The 25,595-nt window shown below is 36.9% G+C and overlaps 1 protein-coding gene across 8 annotated transcripts; it reads right to left on the reverse strand.

The window, feature by feature from the left end:
• Positions 1-761: 761 nt before the first annotated feature.
• nrf1 (nuclear respiratory factor 1) lies at positions 762-25,595 on the reverse strand. 8 transcript variants are annotated; one of them, XR_013816480.1, is made up of 13 exons: positions 25,486-25,575; positions 23,217-23,466; positions 22,886-23,000; positions 20,761-20,887; positions 20,532-20,675; positions 14,394-14,552; positions 10,826-11,029; positions 10,121-10,222; positions 9,858-10,015; positions 8,715-8,756; positions 8,471-8,521; positions 7,553-7,926; positions 1,472-2,228 (listed from the first exon to the last, which is right to left on the reverse strand). XR_013816480.1 is itself a non-coding variant. In XM_079816871.1 (12 exons), exons 2-12 carry the CDS (start codon positions 23,437-23,439, stop codon positions 2,068-2,070), a joined length of 1,560 nt encoding a protein of 519 aa, XP_079672997.1. In that variant the 5' UTR covers positions 23,440-23,466; positions 25,486-25,595; the 3' UTR covers positions 762-2,067. The 8 variants fall into 8 exon arrangements, 5 of the variants coding, with proteins under 5 accessions (XP_079672997.1, XP_079672996.1, XP_079672998.1 ...); XM_079816871.1 differs by lacking the exon at positions 8,471-8,521 and having other exon boundaries at positions 762-2,228; positions 7,553-7,677; positions 25,486-25,595; XM_079816870.1 differs by lacking the exon at positions 8,471-8,521 and having other exon boundaries at positions 762-2,228; positions 7,553-7,677; positions 10,121-10,255; positions 25,486-25,565.

The raw sequence follows: 25,595 nt of genomic DNA on the forward strand, positions 1-25,595 counted from the left end.
CTTATTCAGTTATTTGTAACAATCTCATTGTAAAAAAAAAAGAAAAAGAAAAAAGTGGTTTCAATGTAGCCAGCTACTTTTTGATAGTAACTTGTAGTGTAGCTACTTTTTCAAAAGGGTATAACTTGAATGTAACTTAACTACTTAAAGTAGTTTTTACTACAATGTTTTTTTAGATCAGCCGCAGCAAAAAATAACCACACAACAGACAGAAGAGCAACAGACAGGACTGACAGTTTTTTCCTTTTTCTTCCCTGTAAATGTATACTGTAGGTTGATGTATAATCAATTTGCTCTATTAGACAAAACCATTCCTCTATAGTGCTTTAAAATTGTGTGTGTGTGTGTGTCTATAGGATATACTGTATACAAAGCGTCATAAAGATGCATTTTGTCTTAATAGACAGAATTAATTTTCAACCTTATCAAAGGCAAAAAAGACATAAAAAAAACAAAAAAAACAATACTACTCAAATGCTAATGCAGAGAGAGTGTTTTCTGTGATGTGTGTGTGTATATAGCTATTATATATATATATATATATATATATATATATATATATTTATATTTATATATATATATATATATATATATATATATATATAATGATTATTATTTATTTAATTTTTTGTTGTTGTAATTTTTGCTTTGTACGCGGCAAAATTTTGGTTGGCCCCACCAAATCTCACTCTAAGTTTTTTTGAAAAGTTGGCAGCTCTGCAGCAGTGATTCTTTTTCTGTAATAATTTTCAAAGGCACAATTCTGAATAGTGGCCACTTTATTTCCAAGACTGGATAAAAAGGGAAAGACAAACTCTGCCAATGCTACCATCATTCTTTCACCGGCAACATGGGAGAGTTCGGTTTCATCAACCTTATATTTTACATAAAAAGGATCTCATTATGTTACAGACGTATAAAAATTCAAACGGACCAGGAGCAGGAAACGTAGAGCGGGTTATGAGTGGAAGAGGTGATAAACAGTAACAAAACATCCATATTTGCCACACAAATTTGCATTGTAGAAACAATACAAGAGAGATAAAGAAAGGGATATGAACTTATCTTAATCTTTCAACATGTGATTGTGTGTTAATCTAAAGATATGAGCGCACGCCTAACCAAAAACATTAAAGAAAAATAAATACAAAAATAAATAAAACATCTCCCCCTGCAGTTCCATAACAAGATCAGTTTCCAAAATGCTAATATCCCATGAATATGTTAAGTCTGTTCATTATCTGAAGTATAAAAGTTGAACGATATGGAGTGCTACATCTTCAGCCTTGTCATTGGTAAGTCGTCGACATTTATAGTTATCGATTAATAGTACAATTCAGTGAAAGTCTATAGATAGCGCTGTGCGTCAGTGTTCAAATTTCAGAACAATTCTGTACCGACAGGAAATGGTGGTCTCATTCAATATACCACACAATCATTCAAGGTCATACCATTTTTTTTTTTTTTTTTTACATTGGGAGTTAATGTGAAATGCATACAAAGAGAATTCTACATTATACAGACTTACAAAAAGACCAACAAAAAATAAACCATGCATGTCATCTCAGTAGTCAATGGAATCTAACACTAAAATCGTAATGCAATTTACACATAATATATTAATGAAATGATTCAAATATGGCACAAGATGGTTCACAATATATATATACATAAACCGACATAAAAACTGAGGCGAAAACGTGACCAAAACAGACCTAATGCCTTATCTGGGGAGAAAGGAACAAATGATGCCAGTTTTTGAAGGCTGAAAATTTGGTTGGTTTTGTTTTTTCTTGTTGAGGATACATTTCTTTTGTTGCAATACATTTATCAGACATCAGCTAAAAAAAATAATAACTAACGTTAACAAATTTAACAACACTAGGGGAAAGAAAAATAAGACAACTGTGTACAATGTAAAAAATAATAATATTAACAGGAAAAAGCCATCCAACCCCTACAGGCGTTTGTGAACAGGTTCAAATATTATTTTTACACTATAGTCCAGCAGCCACTTCACATAGGCGCTGAACTTCCTGTCCCACACACCTGCAGGGGTAGAGTATGTCACTGTTCTAGGGTCACCACTTCCACCGCCTGTCCGTCAAGTGTTACCGTGTTGTCGATGCGCGTGGCTACGGGAGCCATGGCGACCTGAACGGGTCGGTTTCCCTGGGCCAAACTGGTGACGACCGTCTGATACATGCTGACTGGAATCTGGACGAGACCTGGGATGACACAAACACCCGTTACATATATGACAATCTCTGTGGGTATAAACTCATTTTGGTTACTATTCACAGATCTAGCTGAAGATGTACAACTGTGATGTCGTCAGCGAAGGCAGCGGCCTGGTGGTTTGGGATGCACGTAACTTGAGACAGTTGGAGGGAGGGGACTTTTAAAGTGCGGTTGGATGAGGCTGCAGAGCGTGCGCAACCGAGCGGCCATGTTAAGAGTTTCAACGTTACGCGGCCAGGGCCGGCCCTAGGAAAGGGGGCAGAGGGCAGGGCTAGTGCATCACACTGCAATGCGGAACAATGGAGTAATTGAGGCGGCCACTCCCAGCTTCCGTTTCTCTCTCCCTCTCTGACTCGAGGTAAACCCCTCTCTCTTCCTCAATCTACCTCTGTTTCCACGCCCAGCTGTGAGCGGAGCAGCCTGGATTACTGCTGCAGTCACATGGGGCAGGAGGGTGGGCAATCTGTCCGGGCTGCACGCTCGTACGGGCAAAGCGGAAGGTCAGAACTAACCGCGACTCGCTAACCTAGACTAAGTCTTACGGTTACGTACCTGCAGGCCTGATAAAAGGGTGCTTGAAATAGTCTCACGATGCATCTCAAAGAAAGGCTCATATTTCAAACTCATTTAGCCTGCCAGTTACTTTATCTTTTCATGCCGGGACAATCTCCACAAGCTAAATGTTCCCTTTAATCGCAGCTTAACACAAAAGTAGATCGGTTTTGAGCTTAAATATATCTTAAACAGGCATGGAAGAATGATTTTGACTTATTCCACAGAATTATTTAATGAATTCCTAGGGTCAATCTCACAAAACCTGTGAAGAAACATTCATAAAAAATACATTAACGAAGCTAATAAAACTTGACTAATTAAGCATTAATAAGGCTATGACAATTCAATTAAATAAATTCATTAAATCTTTTTTTCACTTTAAATTGGAAAGTGCTTATAATAAAAATAAGGTTACACTTTATTTGGTAACACTTTATTTTACAGTGTCCTTGTTACATATATCATAGTAATAACAGTAAATTATGCATAATTACATGCAACTAATCCTCAACCAAACACTAATCCTACCCTAACCCTATAGTAAGTACATGTAGTTACTTAATATATAAATACACTATAACAATGACACCTTCAAATAAAGTGTAACCCTTTATTTTAAGGTGTATTTGTTACACTGTAATTATACATTTAAGTACTGAGCAATAATCATTAACTACATGCACTTACTATAGGGTTAGGATGAGGGTTTGGTTTCATGTAATTATGCATCATTTATAGTTATTACTAAACTAGTAACTAAATGTAACATGTATCAAGGACACTGTAAAATAAAGTGTTACCAACAATGACAAATTATAATGACACTCAGTTGTCATTAGTGTATATTCAAATATAACAGTATAAAAATAAACGATTAATTACAATTATGTAAAATACTTAACATAAATAATATCTGCCAATGGCCGGTGACTTAGGAAATTTTACTGGCCAAAAATATTTTTTTTTACCAGCCATGACACAAAAACAGGCAGTTATGACACTAAAATTGTAGATGCTAGTGAAAATTCACAATCCTCTATTCCAATTTCGATACCACAGCTAAAACTACTAACTTAAGTAATATACATGTAATAGCCTACATTTTTAAAGACAAGTAAGCAGTCAGTAATAAAGAACAAAATCAAATTACAAGCAATAGCACAAATAAATACAAGAAAGATAGAAATGAAATGTGCTCTTCAAGCAGGTCTAATAGTTTTCAGGTACCGAAATTTAATAAAGTAGGCTATTCAAATAAATAACACTGCATAGTCTCCTTTTTAAAGTTCTTTGTCATTTGTTGTTTGATTAACATAAAAAAATGCAGACAGTAGAGGATTATTAGGATGCTGTCACTTTAAGACCGAATGCATTCATGAATCGTGCGTTTTGTGTTTGTGTTCACTTAGGACATAACCGACTATGTTTACTAGGATACTCATACACATTCGTATCCGCCGCTCCTTTAACTTTAATGATGCGGAAACTGTTATTCACACTTTTATAACCTCCAGATTGGACTACTGTAACGCCTTATACAGCGGCTTACCTACTAAGGCTATACATCGCCTTCAAATGGTGCAAAACTCTGCTGCTCGAGCCCTAACATTTAATAAAAAATGTGTACACATCACCCCCATCCTCAACCAACTTCACTGGCTTCCTGTGGCCAGTCGCATCCAGTTTAAACTGTTAGTTTTAGTCTATAAAGCCAGTCATGGTCCTGCACCAAAATAACTTGCTGAGTTAGTCCAACCATATGTTCCTGTCCGGACCCTCAGATCCAGCAATGAAAACCTGCTTGTCGTCCCCAAGTTTAAACGTTCTACTGTAGGAGGAAGGGCTTTTAGTGTTATTTATGCCCTAAATTATGGAATAAGCTGCCCTCGAATATCAGTAACACACCTACTCTCCAGACTTTTAAGTCCCAACTTAAAACTCATCTATTTGCTCTGCTCAGTAAATAATTATCTTTCTCTCACCTCCTCTTCCTTCAATTGATCTCACACTTCTTCATGTTATGCTACATGACTAGTTACTGTTAATTGTTCTCTTTGATTCTATAACTTTGTTGTTGTTGTCTATCTGGAGTAATTTGTTGTACACCAGCTTGTTTATTTGCTATAATGAACAGGCTGACTGTCTTTTTTTTATAAAACATTTTTGACATCATTTTGAGTGAATTGGTCCCTTCAAGCGCAGAATGCAATGAAAAAGTCAAGCTGTCTGAGACGCAGTTTCCAGGGATTCGGATGTTTTTTTATATACACATATATTTTTCTTTTGACAAAAACTCAGACATGTATTTGAGATTCACCCCTTTAAAAGAACATCAGAAAATCAGTTTCTCCACGTGGGATACAAGTGGTTCAGTCCAAATGCTCTGATTTCTCTTAATTGAATGTAGGGAAAGAAGTAGGGAATTTGGAAGCATTGTTTTTTTGCGCGAAGAGCCTACAAACCCTCAATCACTCTGACATCGAGGGTTTCTACGAGGCTTACGGAGTGAAAGAGGGGCATTGGAGCAGGAAACGTAAATCAGTCACGATTACCTCAGACCGGCCACTTCAAAGCGGCACCCGCACTGCCATTTCACTGATTGAATAAGGTCAATAAACGCTCGCTGTCCGTCAAGTGTCTGTTGTTGACTACGCTCTCCCAAACCTCCTCGTGCTGAAGCGTAAATTAGGTATAATTGCGCAGCTTAAAAGGTAAGGGCCTCGTTTTGGGCAGAGGCGGCTCTCCGGGACTCACTGCTGGTTTAGATGAACAGTCAACATGCTTGGTTACGTATGTGGGAAACGGGACGTACTAACATCCGCTGTACTGCCCTCCTCTAGAAAGGTTACTTGTGTACAATGTTATATAAAGTGACATCTTCTAATCAAGCAACAGTTTTCCTTCATTACACAACATAAAAAAGATGGCAAGGGGAGAAAAACTGATAGCGAGTATAAAATCTCCTCTAGGCTGTGGGACCAAAAAGTATAGATCAATATGTAGTTAAACCATTGCATGCATATGTAGAATTGCTAATAAACTTGTACACCTAATGATTAAATTATATAAAATATTAACAGAAAAAATATATAACTGCAGTGGTCATATATTCATACCAAAAGTAGGGAAAGGCCCGACGCCCATGTCTTTAAATGTAGTTTTAATGCCTGCTAATCAGCTTTTAAATACAGCCCTTGCTCCTGTCTATTCTCTTAATGTCATGTGAGATTGTGTGTGTGTTTTATAGACTGGGCTTCCCGGTGCTGACAGCTGGCTCTGTGATTAGACTATGCACTGATAATGGAGAGGATCAAAGCCCTTTAAGAGGGTTCTTCAAGGGGTTGGGGGGGGGGGGGGGGGTCTTCTCTTTGGTCAATGGGGGAAGCCAGGACACTAGGTACAATAGGTCCCTGGGATATGGCCAGGTATGATTGGACCAACTTTGGAGCAGAACCATTTTATCCATTAAAATAACATTAAAGCAATATAGACCCCATTTACTTTCTTAATGGATGTTCTTTGTTTTATTGTTATTGATCAATTAATAGTGTATATTATAAATTAATTAACAAAAAATGAAGGATGCACCATATCAATTGTCAGCTAATTTATCTGTAGATATTGTAAACTTTAAATCTTTAATTTAATGTTCCTATATCCGAACAAAGCACTTGCCACTAACCGAATGTCCATCCACAGAATGCATTTTATCATTTATTATAATTATGTTTAATATGAACGGCAAAATGTTACTATTATTTCTTTTCAGCAAAAGTTTCTTTTACTTCAACCAATATGCATCTGAAACAGGGGACAATGTAATCTTAAGCAAATCTCAAAAATGAATATCCATTTTTCATACTGTATATTATGTATTGCATAAATTCACTTGTAGCATTTACTGTAAACCATTTTAGTTGTTAGTGTTATTGTTAAGTTTACAAAGATACAACTTTTGATTTTAATAATGTATTAGTAAATGTTGAAATGAACAAACTAAGATTAAGAAACATTGGTAGTTCATGTAGTTAACAACTGGAACCTTATTATAAAGTGTTATGAATTTTGATTGTGGTCATTTATTGATTATTGGCCATAACATGAAAAGATTTATCGGCCAGAATCTTAATATTGGTGTATCCCTAGATGATTTGTCTTCGTAATCTTAACTTCCTCTGCAACAATTTTCCACAGAAATGCGTCACATTAAGGAAATGAGTTGCAAGTGGCACTTCACTTTGTCTTGAAGGATGTTATGGTCAGAAGAGGAAAAATACATACATTTATGTCAATTTTCTAGCTTCTTTCAATCTAACGTAGTTATTGTAGCTAAAACAGAAAACATGTCATGTGCCACTATGTTGTAACGAATGCCTATAGTACACATCAGCACTGCAATTGGACTGTAACATGGCTTCTAATGCATGTGTAAGCAGCGGTACTGGAGGGTGCCGTGCATATGCAGAGCGCTTAGTGGTTGAGTCAAAGCAAGGATTAGCGAGAAGTGTAGAGGCTGGAGTCACCATCTGTCCCACAAACACCCCGGGGATTACAATAGACCTCCACTGACTTCCTTGCGCTCTAACACACCTTACCCGAGACCCATACGTTCCCTCACATACTTAATGAGCGATGACGAAAGGGACGTTTCATCATATGTTTGCCCGCCCCAAACTTTCCTGTTTGTTATGTATTTGAGCATGTCAGGCTGGTACAGAGTGTGTGGTTGCTTGTGATATAGAGCAGGAATTCATACCACTGCCATCCGAAACTCCAGTTAAAGCTCCTACTGCAGCCGCCGTTTCTCCTGCTAACACGATCTGTCCTCCGCCCTGAAGAGTGGCTTCCGCTAACGTCGCCACTGCGTGAGCTGCTGCTTCACTGCAACACAGAAATGTAAATTAAGGAAATAATCTCACAATAACTCCGCTTTCATAAACATGCAATGCTTTATACAGGATTTGAGGTGTATTGATGTGAATTGGTGTGTACTGCCCCCTAGTGCAGGAACCAGAAAACGATAACCACTGTCCTATACAAATTCTGCTGGCTCTCGTGATAAGATGTCCAAAATACGGTCGCCCATTTCTGACACATAAGTAGAGATGCACTGGTCAACCGGCCATAAATCTGAACAGAAAATGCAGATAATGGGTTGCCTGCCCACGGCCCGGTTCCAGAATCAAATCGGGTGCTCTAACCTTAGTGCACATATCAGATTTTTGTCCCTTCCATTGCTATATTCACTTTGCCAATCATTGCAATTAAGAGAGTGAATTCTGTCTACACTGCACAATAAATCTCTTTACATTGTGTCAACACTGTTTGTTAAAATGAGAGGATTTGCCAGCTTGCATAAGTCAGCCCTGAAGAAAAACTCTGACTAACTTAGAAACCCCTGATTGGCCATTGCGTTCAATAAATCAACAGACATGTCTGTGATTGGCTACATTGTTCAACACTGCAAAAGCATGTTGTAAATAGAAACCGTCAACGCTCTATAGAGCGCAAACACAAATGCGTTCGCCAACATCCTATTATAACAGCTTCAACTGAGGATGCTCTTGCTTTCATTTGAGGGTGCTTAGCAGCCCCGTGGAATTAGACCTGGCCGAGCCTCAAGAGACTCTGGCATAACAATTAGACCTTGTAAACTAAAATCTTTGAGACTCACCTAATGCAAAGGTTGATGTTGTTTAGCATTTACTAAGCACTGTATGTTGGGCTGAAGAAAAGAAAGTTGGAAATAATGTGTAAAGCTATTTTTTAAAATAAGCTAAATAAGATAGTGCTTAATTTCAGCAAAACAGAGCGGTAGCGGTTTGTTCTCCGCTCCCACACATGTGTAGACTAGCACTAGGTAGTCACTAATGAATTTGTCTTTTTGATGTCATGCATTGCTGAAGATTTATCCTTACTTGTAGATGAAGAAACTTCTGCATTTGTCCTTTTCAGCGACCCTGTTGATAACCATTTATCCATGTTTAAATCGGTTGTAGTCTACAGTAACTGTATGCAGCAAAAGTAGACAAATTGGTGGTTTATTCTTAACACAACCAATCAGCGAGCTTAAATAATGAACACACAGTAACAGTTTAATATTTATTATCTTCCCCTGCAATATCGTCGCAACCCACAGGTTGAAAACCACTGTTGTAAAGTGTTACCGATAAAAGTCAAAACTATGACAAAAAGTCAAAACTGACACCAAGTCATAACTATGAGATAAAAAGTCAATTAGGACAATTTCTTATGATATAAGTTACATCTAACTTGCGTCATAATTACATCTTTTTCAGATAAAAGTAGAAATGACATAAGTCGAAATTGACAGACTAAGTCATAATTATATAAAAATAATTGACATACTAAGTTTGTCATTATTATAACATTCGAAAATTACATGAAAAGACAATTACAACGCAGTATGTCATAATTTAAACTTTCCAAGTGATAATTATAAGATAAACATTCAAAATTGACACTGAAATCTTCCTTTTTAAGCTCATAATGTTGACTTTTTATCTTAGTACATGATCATTTCCACTTATACCTATGAGTATTTTTATCACTTGAAATTCAAACAAAGCATAATTTTTTTTCGTATATGTGGCAGAAATGGGCGTCCAATACAAATAGAGTCCAAAGATTGTCTATCCCGATTCCCTTTGAGATAATGACAAAAATAAGGGGCTATTTACAGTGCTACAGGGCTTTAGTAGACGAAAAGTAGACTTTTTTTGATCCCGTTTGTAGATGTCCTGACTGTGCTAAACAGACTGATGGCGGATTTACTGCTTTAATGAAGACTGTTGAGCAGAAAACAACGCTTCCTCAGCCTAATTGTTGTGGGAATGGAGTATGATCCAATTGTTCCCGCTGTGCTGTATTTCTGGGCTACTGCTGCTGCTACCTCCTTGTGATAAACAGGAGGACAGGCTCAGGTGAGGCCTGTTAATAAGACCCTGGGGACTTAAACCTGCACCTAGATGCTGCTGCGGTTCAGTATTTCCTTTCTCTCTTTCCCCGACCCCAACTTCACCTCAACTTCCCATGAGTACCTGTTGAGTGCCATGGTAACAGTTGCCCCCTGTTGCATCTCTTGTGATGCAGCAACCGCAGCTTCGGCTAAGGAAGCCACAGCCTGCGTGGCCTCCGACGCTTGCGTGGTCTGGATGGTCATCTCGCCTCCCTGTAGTGTGGCCCAATTCTGCTCCACCTTAGAGACAGAATTAAATTAATAGGTGTGAAGGGAGGGATATGACCTAAAAGCACAGTGTGTAAGGACAGGACAGAGCTTGCACAAGATGCGTGTTGACATTACCTCTCCATCCGTCACTGTAGAGTAATTCACCTGGGCGACTGTCACTGTGCCTGGCAATTCTGACGCATCTGCCAGTGTTGCTACCGTGGCTCCAGTGCCGACCTTTTGATCAGTCCAAATTTGGATGTTAGGACACTGTAATGTGACCAACCGGTGAAAATGCATACTTTTTTCTTATTTAATACATTTCTTAAAAACTATATTAGCATAACAAAAATTACCATTTAAAAATGTGGGGGATTTTTTTTAATGTTTTAGTCTCTTATGCTCACCAAGGCTGCATTTATGTGATCAAAAATACAGTAATATTGTGAATTCTTATTTCAATTTAAAATAAGTGTTGTATATTTTAGTACATTTTAAAATGTAATTTATTCCTGTGATGGCAAAGCTGAATTTTCAGCATCATTACTCCAGCCTTCACATGATCCTTCAGAAATCATTCTAATATGCTGATTTGGTGTTCAAAAAACATTTCTGATTATTATCAATGTTGAAAACAGTTGTGCTGCTTAATATTTTTCTATAATATTCACACAGATACAGTAAACTATTTGATGTCATGTTGACTTTAATGTTACAAATTAGTTATTTCTTAGCATTTTGATCCCCCTCTATTCTAAATGAAGTCCTTCAGTGGATCTCATATATACTGTAGTCAAAAACAACCGTGTAGTTGTTCCCACAGCTGGGACCTGAGCTCACCTGTATGAGCGAGACGGTTCCATCAGGATTACTGATCGTCTGCACTACGGTTTGTGACGGCACTAGGTGCGCAATGCTGTGTGTGGCTGTTGTGGCAACTTGTTGTGTGGTGACCTGGTCCTCAAAGGCGTAGAGCAGGTCCTCTCTCCCATGCTGCTTATAGCAGTTTTTAACAATAGTCCTCAGGGCTTGCGTCCATGACACCTGTTTCCAACGGAAATAAGCCCTCGATAAATCAAGATGATGCAAGCTTTAGCTCATTTGCTTCAATTCAGATGTAATTTTGTGGAAAGCTGACAAAACTATGGTGTGGCTGATTCAACAATAAATTTGTCATCAATCAGCCTTTTCCATACAAGTAAATATACTAGGGCTGTCAAAAGATTAATCGCGATTAATCGCATCCAAAATAAAAGTTTGTGTTTACATAATATATGTGTGTACTCTGTTAATTATTATTTATATATAAATACACACACATTCATGTATATATTCAAGAAATATTTGCATGTATATACTGTATATACATTTATATAATCTATAATATATATATATATATATATAAATATATATAAATATTTTATATATACAAATAATATTTTTTTCTTAAATATATACATGCTTGTGTGTGTATTTATATATAAATAATAATTAACAGAGTACACACACATATATTATGTAAACACAAACTTTTATTTTGGATGCGATTAATCGCGATTAATCTTTTGACAGCCCTAAAAAATACATGTGGGTAAATATTGCTATTTATTACTGTGTATTGTTATACATTTTAATAAATTAAATTGATTAAATATTACCTATTCTTATTATAATCTAAATTTCTACTGTATTCTCTTCACACATGTGTGCTGTCAATCAATAAAAAAATTAACCAATTAATCACACATTTTTATATTGTAATAATTTCAGAGTTACTCTCCAAATTAATGTAGAAACAACTTAAACAGTATTCAGACCTGCCAACCTTGAAGAAACTTTATGAGTACTTCCACTAAACTATGGCCCATTTCATATTTTCACTATGAATGAAACTGAGTAGTAGATATTTTATTTGAATTTGACATAAAATGTTGCTATTATATAAATAGACTATTATTACTAATTTATGTACATTTAATTTAATATTTAATCAAATTAAATATGAATTTTAATTAATAAATAAAAATGTATATAATTTAACACAACTACACAACTGTAGAGTAAAAACATTAATAAAAAACTGATATTCCATGCGTTTAAAAAAATCTGACAAGATTAAGGTAAAGTCACACTGTCTGGTGCCACTCTGGACAACCCAGCACAATTGTTAGCATAAAGTTTAAGGTAAAAAAATTGCCATTCATTTACTAGTATCTTAATACTATGCAATTAGATAAACTGTTCCTTCATTACATCACTTTACCTCTGTCTTTATCCACATTTTTCATCTTCCCTGCATCAGAGGGCTTTGGTCTTTTTGATACTGTAGGGTAGGCTATGGCAGACTATAATGCTAATTTATAATGTGTCATGTGAATTCGACCATCTGTCACAATCAGGTAACTTTTTGTCTACTGACGCGAGTTAAGCACCCTCAAACGAAAGCAATGCTTTCTACATTGAATGTGGCAAGACGCGACGCAACACAACACAACAGTTTATAAACATTTTATACCAGCAGGTCAAACAAAATCATACAAGAAACGAATTAAGGAGCTTGATATTACACAAACTCTATTCATTCATTTAAATTTGCTGAAAGTCAACCGAACAACTGTGCAACGTGCATGTTCACATTTTAATTATCCGACCATAACAACCCCAAAACTTGCCCGCTTGCCTTGCACATCTGGTAATAAACGATGGGCAAAGTTTTTCGACTATTTTTTTACCTTATTTTTTGCTCTGGATGTTATTGAGCTTGTAGAAGTTTAGCTCTTGCGTTCTTCTGAACATCTCGCGCTGCCATTGCCCGATGCCATTTTTATATCACTCCATAATCTGTGGTAGGCTACAACGACTGGCTGTTTTAAAATATCTACGAGAAGTAACTTAGCCTAGGCCTCCATACTGACAGCTGGGCTCATAGCTTGCAGGTTTGCTTAGTACACTGTAACAATATTTAAGAATGCATATATTTTTTCCCATTTGATTGGTTCAACCGCCACTCGCCCAAATTTATTTAAAATATAATTTTTCGTCAAGTCATCCGCGGCTGTAACCGCCAACAGCGTATCTCTGTGAGGCGGTTCAGCCATGGCATGCAAGCCTGCAGTTATCCGGCCTGCCTAGCTTGCTTGAGGCACTGAAATGAAACGAACGCGCGCGGCGCGGACTCGAAGCATTTGTCTAGGAGGGGCGGGCATGTAAGCGAGGTAATGAAGCGCTCTGATTGGCCGAAAGCTTTTCACTCCACTTTCACGCTGTGGCTCAGCAGCAGAATCAACGTCATAGATTGCACTGAAACCGGCGAAATGCGAGATGCAACAAAATGCGTACATAGAGAGCAGCGAATCGTACAAGCGTACCAAAGGGTCAAAATGCGTGCCGAGTACGAAAAATGCGTACATGTTGGCAGGTCTGAGTATTTCTTGTATTTTTTATATTTGTTGTAATGGCATGTTTTTATGAATGAAGGACAGCATCACTGATACCAATACTGCTACTGATATCTCTATGAAATTGATTTTTTTTTACATTAATGATAGACATTCAACATTTATTGGGCTTAAATTCACATAAACCCATTATAAGAAATATATTATTACCTGACTAACAGGTAGGAAATATACAGAAATTGAAGTTATCAAACAGTCTGCACTGCATAAATAATAAATGAAAAATGAATGAATCCTTATTAAAGCTACAATTTCTCTCTGTTACCTTTGTTCTTTGAACAACATTAATGACGGACATCACATCAACTGGTTTATTATGCTGCTGTCACACACATCTCATTTTCTTGGCACAACTCTTTAAGTTTATTTTGAGATGTTATCTAACTAATTTAAGACTGCTCTTATGAGAATACTCGGCAAAACGGGCATTTTTGCATTAATCTGTTATTGTTCGTTTAAGCTAACAATAATTCTGTTATTGTTCATTAATCGTTGAATGGTTTAAAAGCATTTGCTTGAATAAGAGCGTGATTATATAATGTAACGCTAGCCAAATGATGACAGAAAAAACAGATACTGCATTAATTGCTTAAAATGTAATGTGTTAATCTGAAAAAATTAATTGCATGCTTTAACGTGCTAATTTTGACAGCACTAATATATATATATATATATATATATATATATATATATATATATATATATATATATATATATATATATATATATATATATATATATATATATATATATATATATATATATATACACATATACACACACACACACACAATTTTAATATCATTTTACAATATGCAAATAGATGCAAATTTGCTAAATTATAATAAATTATGCAAATACATATATAGAATATGGTAAAACTAAACTAAAATTATTGTTGGTCAAAAGTATTCTGTAGAACTATTTTTGTGTAAAGCACCCAACACTACCCTCTGTTTCTGCTCCTCTGTTCGGACGTCACTGCGTACATTGGCCCAAGGAATGTCCTCCGGCCACCAGATGGGCTTGCAGCTCTCTTTCCCCCAGCCAGGCTTCCCACGGCCCGTGGAATACTTTAGCATTTCTGGAATGAACGCTCTGAGCTGGGCCTGAAAAAGCAACAAAGAGCACACAATGACTGTGGGAGATTTTAAACTGGGAGTGGCAGAGTGCATGATGGGCCTCTGGAAAAATTAAATTTGTGTGAAAAGACTTTGGAAACCATTGATTTTTTCCCCTTCCTTCTGCAACTGAGTGCAGACAGTCTGCCCACACATATAGCTCGTGAAAAGCTAAAAGTAGACTATTAGGTTTCTATTTAAAGATTAATCTATGGGTGAGGCTCCACTGTGCAGTGACTGCAGGAGATTGAGAAGATGGAACATACACTGAACTATAGATTATGTGGACAACAAATAAATAAATTAACAACTTTAAGAGGTTGGTACACTACCGTTCAAAAGTTTGGAGTCAGTAAGATTGTTTTTTAATTTCTATTTCAAATAAATGCTGTTCTTTTGAACTTTATATTCACCAAGAATGAAAATCAAGTCATCAAGTCCTAAAAAAAGTGCATTACGGTTTCCACAAAAATATCAAGTAGCACAAATGTTTTCAATATTGATAATAAGAAATGTTTCTTGAGCACCAAATCAGCATATTAAAAAAAAACAAAAAAAATTCTGAAGGATCATGTGACACTGAAGACTGAAGTAATTGCTGGAAAAAAAAATTGTATATAATAATATAATGTAATATAAATCAATAAAACCAAGAAATAAAAATAATAAATGCAATTTTTTTTTAATTCAGTACACAAATTTTACAATTGCTTTTGGTTCGACTGTTAGTAAGGAATTGTTAAGTGTATTAACATTACAATAAAGGGGCTTATTTTTTTTTTTAGGTTGAAATTTCCATTGGCTTGTGCTTTTTAAAACAACACTGAGTTGTGTGGGGCAGTCCATTAGCCCAGCGACAGCTCTGTCCTGGGGGTGAGGGTGGTGGAGTTTATCCCAGTGCCCTCAGTGCCCTTGGTAATTCCGTAGGCAGGCTAGGGATTGTACTGCACAGCACTCTGTAGCAACGTCTGTTCACCTCGACATCACAAGCTAAATTTGGCTTGGGAGGAATAAATCAGTTCCCAAAAGAGCTTCTCCCTCCCTCCCACTCTCTCACTGTCACAAACACAAACACTTCCTCTAAGCCTGACATTGGACGGTGACAGACAACAACATGGCAAACAGCTAGTGGAGAAGGATTTCAGGAGACAAAAATAATTCTGATACAATTTATATTTTGTTAAAATATAAAAGTCACTACATGATTCTTCCAGTTGTGACCGCTGGATAAGGATTTTTAAAATATTATTTCAAACTGCACACACTAAGATTAAAGGGATAGTTCACCCAAAAATTGTAATTCTGTCATCACTTACTCACCCTCAAGTTGTTCCAAACCAGTGTGAGTTTCTTTGTTTTGCTGAACACAAAAGAAGATATTTAGAAGAATATTTGTAACCAAGCAGATAGAGCATTGACTACCACAGTAGGGAAAAAAATACTATGGTAGTCAATGGTTGCTCTATCTGCTTTGTTACAAATATTCTTCTAAATATCTTCTTTTGTGTTCAGCAAAACAAATAATTTTTTGGGTGAACTATCCCTTTAATGTCAAATATTTAAGCATACCTAGAAAAATGTATACTCTATATTTGTATTAGGGCTGGGCGATATGGCCAAAAAAATATAATTATTAATTTTCATATCAGTTGATATTGAGAACTATCACAACAAATCTTTGTTTTATTTCAAGTTTAAAGTCAGACTTTTGCTCCTAAGTGAAAGTTGTAGAAACCAGACCAATAATTGTGGTTCTAAACTACTCTTGCTTCACGTTTTTTAAATTCTTTACACTTTTTAAAATATCTGAATAGATCAAATCAATTCCTTTAATTCTAAATTTCCTTTTTTCCCTTTTTTTAATTAAATTTATCTCCTAACAGGTGATATTGTTTCAAATCATGAATCATGACTTGTGTATCTTCAGCAGTTTGCAGTGAAGGCTGCAATATTAATATTTTGTTTTATTAACCATACTATGCTAAAATGCAACTATAAGGTTTCTATGGTTTTTGTATGAAAAACAGTAGCCTAAATACATTTAGTATAAATGCACAAATGCTATAGCTAAATCACACAAAACTGTAATTATATTCCATTACTCATTTAATACGTCTACATTAATAATATAATAAAATTTGATTTCTGCCACAACACCATGGGTGCAGTTAGTGTTACAACAGTAAGTCCATGGTAAATGATGGTGATTTGTAGATTGCAAAGCCTTCTGACTATCATTGCGCACAATGTTTCTCCTGTTTGACATGTGACCGAGATCGTTCAGCGAGTAAACACATCTGTTATATAGCTAGTGCTGTTGGTCAGTGTGGCGAGGTTGAAATGAGTAGCACTGTTTCATTCCACTATTGGGGCATAAACATTATATAGAACATTAAACGAACTCTTGTTAAAGTTTTATTGTGAAAAATTATATGATAGTTATCGTTATCCTTTTAATTGCCCAGCCCTAATTATATATATATATATATATACACTATACTAGATATACACACACTACACTCGATTAATTGAACATTTGACCTCGATTACGATTAATGAACGATTATTTTGCTCTTCTTTTTTTTTGCCCTCATAAGGTTCCTGATAAGGTTTGTACTGTAAATATTTTCTACTATTAAAGGTGGATTTTTTTTTTCTAATGAAAAAGTGCATTGTGATTTTAAAATACTTGAAGGAAATGGTTCACTTTCAGCAGTTATTGTCTATGGAGCAGATTTCTGTTTGTTGTACATCAGATACAGATAAATTGACACAGTAGGCCTACATTACATTTATTTGAATGCATTAATGAGAGAGTGATTGTGTGTGTGAATTACTCATACTGTCTCTATTCATTATGAAGCTGTAGTTTGTACTTACTTCAAAGGTATTAAAATGTATGCCTATAACGGTTGAGTTTCTAAGCTACTTTGGTCACAGCTTCTGTCTGAGTGTTCGTTTGTCAAAATATATCAGGCCTTAGTTCAACATAATACACATCTGATGGTCGAAACTCGCTTTAATGTTCAAACTGGCAGGGCTTAAACCACATACAAATGACAAAGCTTTGTGAGGACGCAGGTGAAAGAGGTCTGCCTTCAGGGCGCGCGCGTTTTCAGAGACGCGACACGGCTCGGCTCTGTGTCACTGAAAAAAGCTGAGCACTGAACGGAGAAGTTTTCCATATTGTTGTTTTTGAATAGTTCACAATCGCTTTAAATGTTGAAACTGGCAAGCCTTTAAACGCATTTACTTGACAAACTTTATGAGCACGAAAGTGAAAGCGGCTTCGGGGCGCGCCGTCTGTGTGTGTGTGTCAGCGCGTAGGCTATAAGAACAGCAATTAACTGACCTGTATAAACTGTGTAAAACATGCAGTTACTATAGTGATTCTGGGTATCTATAAACACAGATAACTGCTCCTGCATCTGTCTGTGTGCCTTCAAACTGCACTTGATGTGACTGACGGGGCTAAGTCACGTGAAAACCGAAATAACCGACATGGGAAAAATACGTTGGTTAGAGGTTCTGAATGTCGGTTTCGGTTATTTTTTGATTAATCGTACAGCCCTAATATATATATATATATATATATATATATATATATATATATATATATATATATATATATATATATATATATATATATATATATATATATATATATATATATATATATATATATATATATATATATATATATATAACACCCAATTTAAAAAAATCTTGATCAAAAGTAAATCATGATAACAGCTAAAACCTGAACTTAACAAATACTGATGTTAAAGGTCCCATGGCATGAAATTTTCATTTTATGAGGTTTTTCAACATTAATATGAGTTCCCCTAGCCTGAATATTGTCCCCAAGTGGATAGAAATGTTGATCGGTGTAAACCCGAGTTCTGGCTGTCTCTCTCTGCCTTTGAGAAAATGACAGCCCAGACGAGCCAATCCTGAAGTCTCCTGGTTTGACGTCCAAGCAGGAACGGTTACCTCCCTTTCCTCCGCCCAGAGAATCTGGCACGCCCATGCAAACGCTCGAGAGATCATGGCTTGTGAACGAGTGAACGCTGGCAGTTTCTCAGTGTTTGGATGTACAAATGAAAACATAAGTCTTTTTTTAGTTCCTTCTGATCTGTGATCAGTGATTTCTTATGTGTAGCTAATTATTTATTATTCGTGCACACACTGCGGCTTCTCTCTCTCCAGACAGAGCGGTGTTTTCTATCTTGTGAGTCAGTGTTTTTGTACGTCCTCGTCGCGTCTATCTGTTCTAAAATGTGCATACAGTCATGAGTTTCTTCTAAACATCGGCAGACTCACATCTCTTTAGAGATAAACCTCACACACGCCGAAGCTCGGGCTGGCCGGACGGCCTTCAACATCCCCGATCCCCAGTACTGCATCTGGCCCATAGTGGAGGCGCCTTACGCGGCGCGAGATTAAGCAGACGGGGGGGTAAGCGTGAGCATATCCGGGCTAGCCAGCTATTCCCACAATAAACTGGATTACATTCGATTACTGCTGTTGTGTCTTTGTTTGCGCTGTGTACTCAATGGGCTTAACTGACACTTTTCATATGATAGGAACATATCTAAAAAATAATGCTATTATCAACACTTACTCGTAACTCGTTCATCTCGACAGCTGTAATGGTACAGATGTGTTACAAAGTTGGTAATAATGATGAAGACGGACTCGGTGTGACTGGGACTCGTGTTTATTCAGAACTCTCAGATACAAACACAAACTCGCGCTGACTGACAGCGCTCTCATAACTCAGTAGTTACTATAAATAACTTTGTTAGCAATCGCTGAGCTCAGTCTCTGGTACATTAGTGATGTCCGGTTCGCGAACGATGTTTCTTTTAAACCGGTTCTTTTTAGTGAACCGAATCAGTTCACCAAATCGGACTGAATCGTTCTAAACGGTTCGCGTCTCCAGTCAGCGCTGGATCCATAATTTACTAAAGTTACTAACTTTCTGACATGAGTGACAGTCCCTCCGACTAGAAATAGACTAATAACCTGAAGTATATGCTGTAACTACAACAGCACTGAACTGAGACTGACAGAACTGATGTGAAGTGAACTCCGGACCATCCGTCTCTCTGGCAGCAGCTCGTGCCTGCTCGTGCCTCGTAGACCTCGTTAAACCACGCCCCCTCCGCTCATTTCAAATGCAAAGATGTCAGCCAATCACAACAGTGGGCATTTTTACTGAAGTCTCAGCAGACACGCCTCTTGAAACAGGGCAGTCAGCCACAGGGCAAACAGCAGTATAGAAAAAAATGCCTTTTATTTCTAAATTATGACATTTTATGATGTAAAAATCATACTAACAATATAAGTACACCTCAGGAAACATTATAAAATAATAGAAAAATGCCATGCCATGGGACCTTTAAGTACAGTGTTCAAAGTCATGTAACAGATTGTACACAGCCGCATCATGAGTTGTAGGCTCTTCTTTGTGTTTGTGCAGATGGTCTAATTACATGGCGAAGGAATTAAGAGGAATCTCACGCCCCAAACACACCGATCAGCTGCCCATTCCCTCCCCCTACTTTGCTCTTAATCCACATGGGAGCCAATCAGAAACCTCTGTGCTCGGCCACGGTGTGCCGGATAATTACTTGCGCGTACAAGCCTCACCTGATGATCCCTGCACAGACCTGCCTCTAACTGCCACAAACTAAGCAAGGTGTGTCTGTCTGTCCTGAGGGACATTAGCTATCAGCAGACAGCATGTGGGGTAGTGAGTAATGGGCTAGCTGGTAAATGAAATGGTTGAACTGGTTATGTGGTCTTATATCAGGCCAAAAGTAAAAGTAACCTGTGCTAAGGCCCTGTAGTGGATAAAGTAAGATGACTTCTATGACTCGATTAACTGCTGCCCCACGAGAAAAAGCTCATTTGAATGGCAAAGCAGTAAATTCCTAGCTCATAGTGCCACCTGGTGCCCACCTGTGTCATCTTGTCCACAGACACTGGTATGCCGTCAATAGTCAGTGGAGGCAGTTCAGAGGTGAGTTCCCCACCACCAGGGGGCGCATGTTCAGCCAAAGCGTTTTCCAGATCCTCCAGAATCATGCTTTTGTATTTCCTCACCTTATCACGGGACACACCAAAACAAGGATCAAATCAGAAACAGTGCAAATGCTATGAAGTGGAAATGCACAATAAAAATACTCACCACATTCTCTAATGGTGCCGCTCCAAACACTCTAAACACAGGGTTTGGTTTAGAGGGAGAGATGCACAACACAATGGCCTGCTGGCCAACCCGCGTCGTGTACTCGTCTAGAGTCGCTCTCAGCTTCCTGCAGACGTAGTAAGTGTCAGTATTGTTATTGTTGACTAAAACTCTTAAAAATCATGGCAACACTTTACAATAAGGTTTCACTGTTAACATTTGTTAATTACATTAGTTAAAGCTGCTGTCCTTAACTTTTTTTGTGTTCAAGATTTACAATAATTATACAATGAGAATGTACAACATGAATCCATTTTCCAAACTGTGTTTCTGTCTTACCCTGAATCATTATGGTACACTTATTAAAAGTGTTTATATTGGGACTATTTCAGGCCAGACTGGCGGGAACCGCTGCGGAGGAGCACAGTCCGTGCGTGACTCGCAATAGACATAACCAGAGAGAAGTAGCTCCGGCTGCAATATTCTTCCGCAAGACACATGCAGTTCTTTTTATTAAAGGAACACTCCACTTTTTTTGAAAATAGGCTCATTTTACAAGTCCCCTAGAGTTAAATAGTAGAGTTTTACCGTTTTTGAATCCATATCTGGCGGTAGCACTTTTAGCATAGCTTAGCATACATCATTGATTCTGATCAATGCATTAGCATCTCATTCAAAAAATGACCAAAGACACTTTCAAAATTTTTCCTATTTAAAACTTGACTCTTCTACAGTTACATCGTGTGCTAAGACCAACTGAAAATTAAAAGTTGCGATTTTCTACACCTATATGGCTAGGAACTACTTTCTCATTCCTGCGTAATAGTCGTGGATCTTCGCGGCCGTACCATGGCTGCAGCAGCGCAATGATATTACTGCGCCTGAAAGTAGCCCCCAGCTAGGTAACTTTCAATGTGACCGGCACTAAGTTCGTGTAGTTGCAGAGAAAGTTTCAGGCTTGCAGCCGACAAATTGTGTTGTGGATTTACCTGTGTGATTAGCCATGGTTCTGTGTTGTAAAGGGCTGTGATAGTAAGTCGAAGGTGTATACTACCACCATGTTTCACAGAATACCAACGAATCATTGCGCCGCTGCAGCCATGGTACGGCCGCGAAGATCCGCGACTATTACGCAGGAATGAGAACGTAGTTCCTAGCCATATAGGTGTAAAAATTTTTTTTTGCAACTTTTCATTTTCAGTTGGTCTTAGCACACGATGTAACTGTAGAAGAGTCAAGTTTTAAATAGGAAAAATTGTGTCTTTGGTCATTTTTTGAATGAGATGCTAATGGACTGATTAGAATCAATGATCTATGCTAAGCTATGCTAAAAGTGCTACCGCCAGATACAAAGATCGGCTGAATGGATTCAAAAACGGTAAAACTCAACTATATAACTCTAGGGGACCTGTAAAATGAGCCTATTTTCAAAAAAAGTGGAGTATTCCTTTAACCGCTAGAGCACAAAAAGTTACGGACTGCAGCTTTAATATGACTTAAGAATAAACAATACTTCCAAAGCGTTTATTAATCTTAGTTAATGTTAATTTCCAACATTTACGAATACATTTTAAAGATCAAAAGTTGTATCCGTTAACATAAGTTAGGTAACATCAGTACTGTGAACTAATGTGAGCAGTTTTATTAACATAAACAATAATAAATGCTGATGAATACATTGTTCATTGTTAGCTTGTGCTAGTTAATGCATTAACTAATGTTAAAAATGAGATCTTATTGTAACAATGTGTTACCGAAATCATTTTTTTGTAATTGAAAAAGCTAAAATGAAACGCATTAAATATTAGACAAAAAAACGTGTTTCCTTTGCAACTAACTGAAATTTGTATAAGTACTAAAATGACTGAATTTAAAATAATTTAAGCTAAATAGAAATATTTAATAAAGATGATAAAAATTACAAAAGTACATAACCAAGTTACTAAAACTTAAAAAAATAACAGCTAATTTAAAATATTAATAAATACTATAATAGTATATGAATAATACTAAGATAAATAACACTTTGTTTTTAATGTTGTAATCAAAGATGTGTTATTTTATGTTGTAAAAACCACTGATGCTTAATTACAATTCATTGAACAACACTGCAAATATAGTTCACCTAAGCAAGCGAGTCTGTTGTCTTTTACGGATTGAAGGGTTTGATTCAAAGATGTGCGGCCGTTTACGTTTCTTCCCTGTTGCTACAGCGGCGGCTGCTGCCATGCCAACAGGCCCTGAAAAAGAATTATGGGCATAAAATTAGCTGGTTTTAGACATTCTGTGTCATCCAGGATATATACAGTTTGTGTATTCACTGGGAATTGAGGCAACTGACATTGAGACAGCTGCCAATTTATGGTTTAAGTGCGCCATCTAGTGGCCAGTCTAATAACCACTAGTCAAAGATTTGCATGAGGGTCAGGACACCTCAACCACATGCAGGAACCTACCTGCAGCAGCCAGATGTGCCGTGACCTCATCTGTTCCAGTTGAGTTGAGGATGTCGGAGTCATCATAAGCGTCATCATCGGGCGAGGAGGGCGAATCCTCATCAGCGCTCAGCATGCCGTGCTCTGTGTACGTGGCGACGTGCACCTGTCCGACCTGCTGACTGACAGCATGGGCCTCGATAGTGGTCATGTGCTCTGTCTGATGCACTGTGTGGTCTTCCATCACCCGATACAGTTTGTCTCAAACACACTGAGACACATATAAACAATATATTAGCACACACAGATTCCACAAGTAACTGGTCCGCAATATATATATATATATATACATACATACATATACATATATATATATATACATATATATACATATATATACATACATATACATACATACACATACATACATACATATATATACATATATATACATACATATACATACATACACATACATACATACATATATATACATATATATACATATATATACATACATACACATACATACATACATATATATACATATATATACATACATATACATACATACACATATATATATATATATATATACACACAACATGTGTATATGTATTTTTAATTTTGCATATGCATTTAAATTGCACTCAAAAATATGAGGGGGCACATATTATGACATTGTCTTATATTTATTTTATAAAGTGTATAATGTGAATCAGACTTACAAGGTATTCTATTAGTAGTGTTGGCAGATGTGCTTTTATATTGAAACAGCATGGCAAAATGTTTAATCTGGGGTGAATCCAGGTAAACTGGACCACTGAGTGTGATCTCAATGTCATAAAGTGGTCCAAATCAGACCCAAAAATGTTGACACTATCTACTAATTAGAGTAAATGTATATGCTAATTAGTAGTTTACACTTAGTGTGTAGAAAAATGGTCTCTTCATTTCTATAAACACAAAAGTTATCTAATAACAATTTTCATAAAGTACTGCATCTATTTGTATTGCTTAAGACACCACTCCAGTAGGGGGCACTAATCATGACAATCAATATAATTTACTCATAATATTCTTTTTTTTACAATGATAATGTTTTGGCTGGAGCTTATAAGACTGACTGCTTTCAGTACCCAAAAGGATATGTTAGTATTCAATATTATTAACAGCATATGCTGTACGTATTACAATTTAGCAGCAATGTACAATCATGTTATTAAATAAATACCTTTAAAACAATTATTTAAAACAAGAAATCAAAGCTTTATCAATGACAAACTCAATGACACAGAAGAAAGAGAACATTAAGTTACATTTTATTGAGTAATAAGATACTCTAATGACATTTCTCTCACAGCAGAAAGTATGGATTAAATGTACTAAAAAATTATAAATTATAAAAAAAAGAGAAACAAATAACGAAGGATGACGTAGGTGCTACGAATGATCCACACAGATAAATGCATCAGCTCGCGCAGCTGAGCAGCATCATCACCATTCTGTTCAATTCAACGGCCTTGATGACACTATGTGCTGGAAAACGGTTCATTTGATACGACCAAGTCACCAAAAACGTTTACAAATATCAAAAGACATTTTAACAACCACTAATAGCTATTATAAAAGGTAGGTTTGAATATCCGAAATAGCTGAATCGATATAACGTTAGACTAGTGATGCCCAACATTAATAACAAACACATAAATGGCGGTTATTTTCAAACTGCGAATAATAACGTTACGTTTAAAGAGAGCGGGCTGTGTTGGTGAAATATTAATACACTGATGCTTGTTCAAACTGCAATAGTCAAAATTCCGATGAGCTGCAAAACAACTGAAATTATCTTTTAGATCAAATTTAGCCGGGCACCATTGTCGAATCTGTATAAAGCGATTTAAACACTCGACTGATCGATAACACTGCTATGCTAATATGGCATTAAACGTGCATTCAAATCCGATTCCATATAAACAAGAGCATATAAACACAAGGTATCAATCACTGAAAACCCATTTAGCATCTGGAAAAAACAAGAGCGATTACGATTGCACATCTAAATTCAGTAGGCCAAAGGCCTGCGACAGCGCCATGATTATTTTTGCCCTAAATATGAGCGGGGTAAATAATAATTGCCATCCTGGCAAAAGCGCTCGATATCGTCCCATGTTCTGTTTCGCATCGTCGCGATCTGCATCTGAGTGTGTGAAAGGCAAACGCTGCCGGGTTGTTTGGTGCGGCTGCGCCGGGGCTGAAATGGCTGGAGATTGCGCGGTAGGGCACTAACCTCAGAGCGGCTGCGCTACTTCGGGCCTGCGCTGTGCGGCGGAGCTGCGAACACCAGCTGCAATGGAGGACAAAGAACGAGCAGCAGAGTGCGCGCGTCCTGGGCTCAGC

This window comes from Gobio gobio (assembly GCF_949357685.1).
Source record: "Gobio gobio genome assembly, chromosome: 5".
In the NCBI taxonomy this organism is placed as follows: domain Eukaryota; kingdom Metazoa; phylum Chordata; class Actinopteri; order Cypriniformes; family Gobionidae; genus Gobio; species Gobio gobio.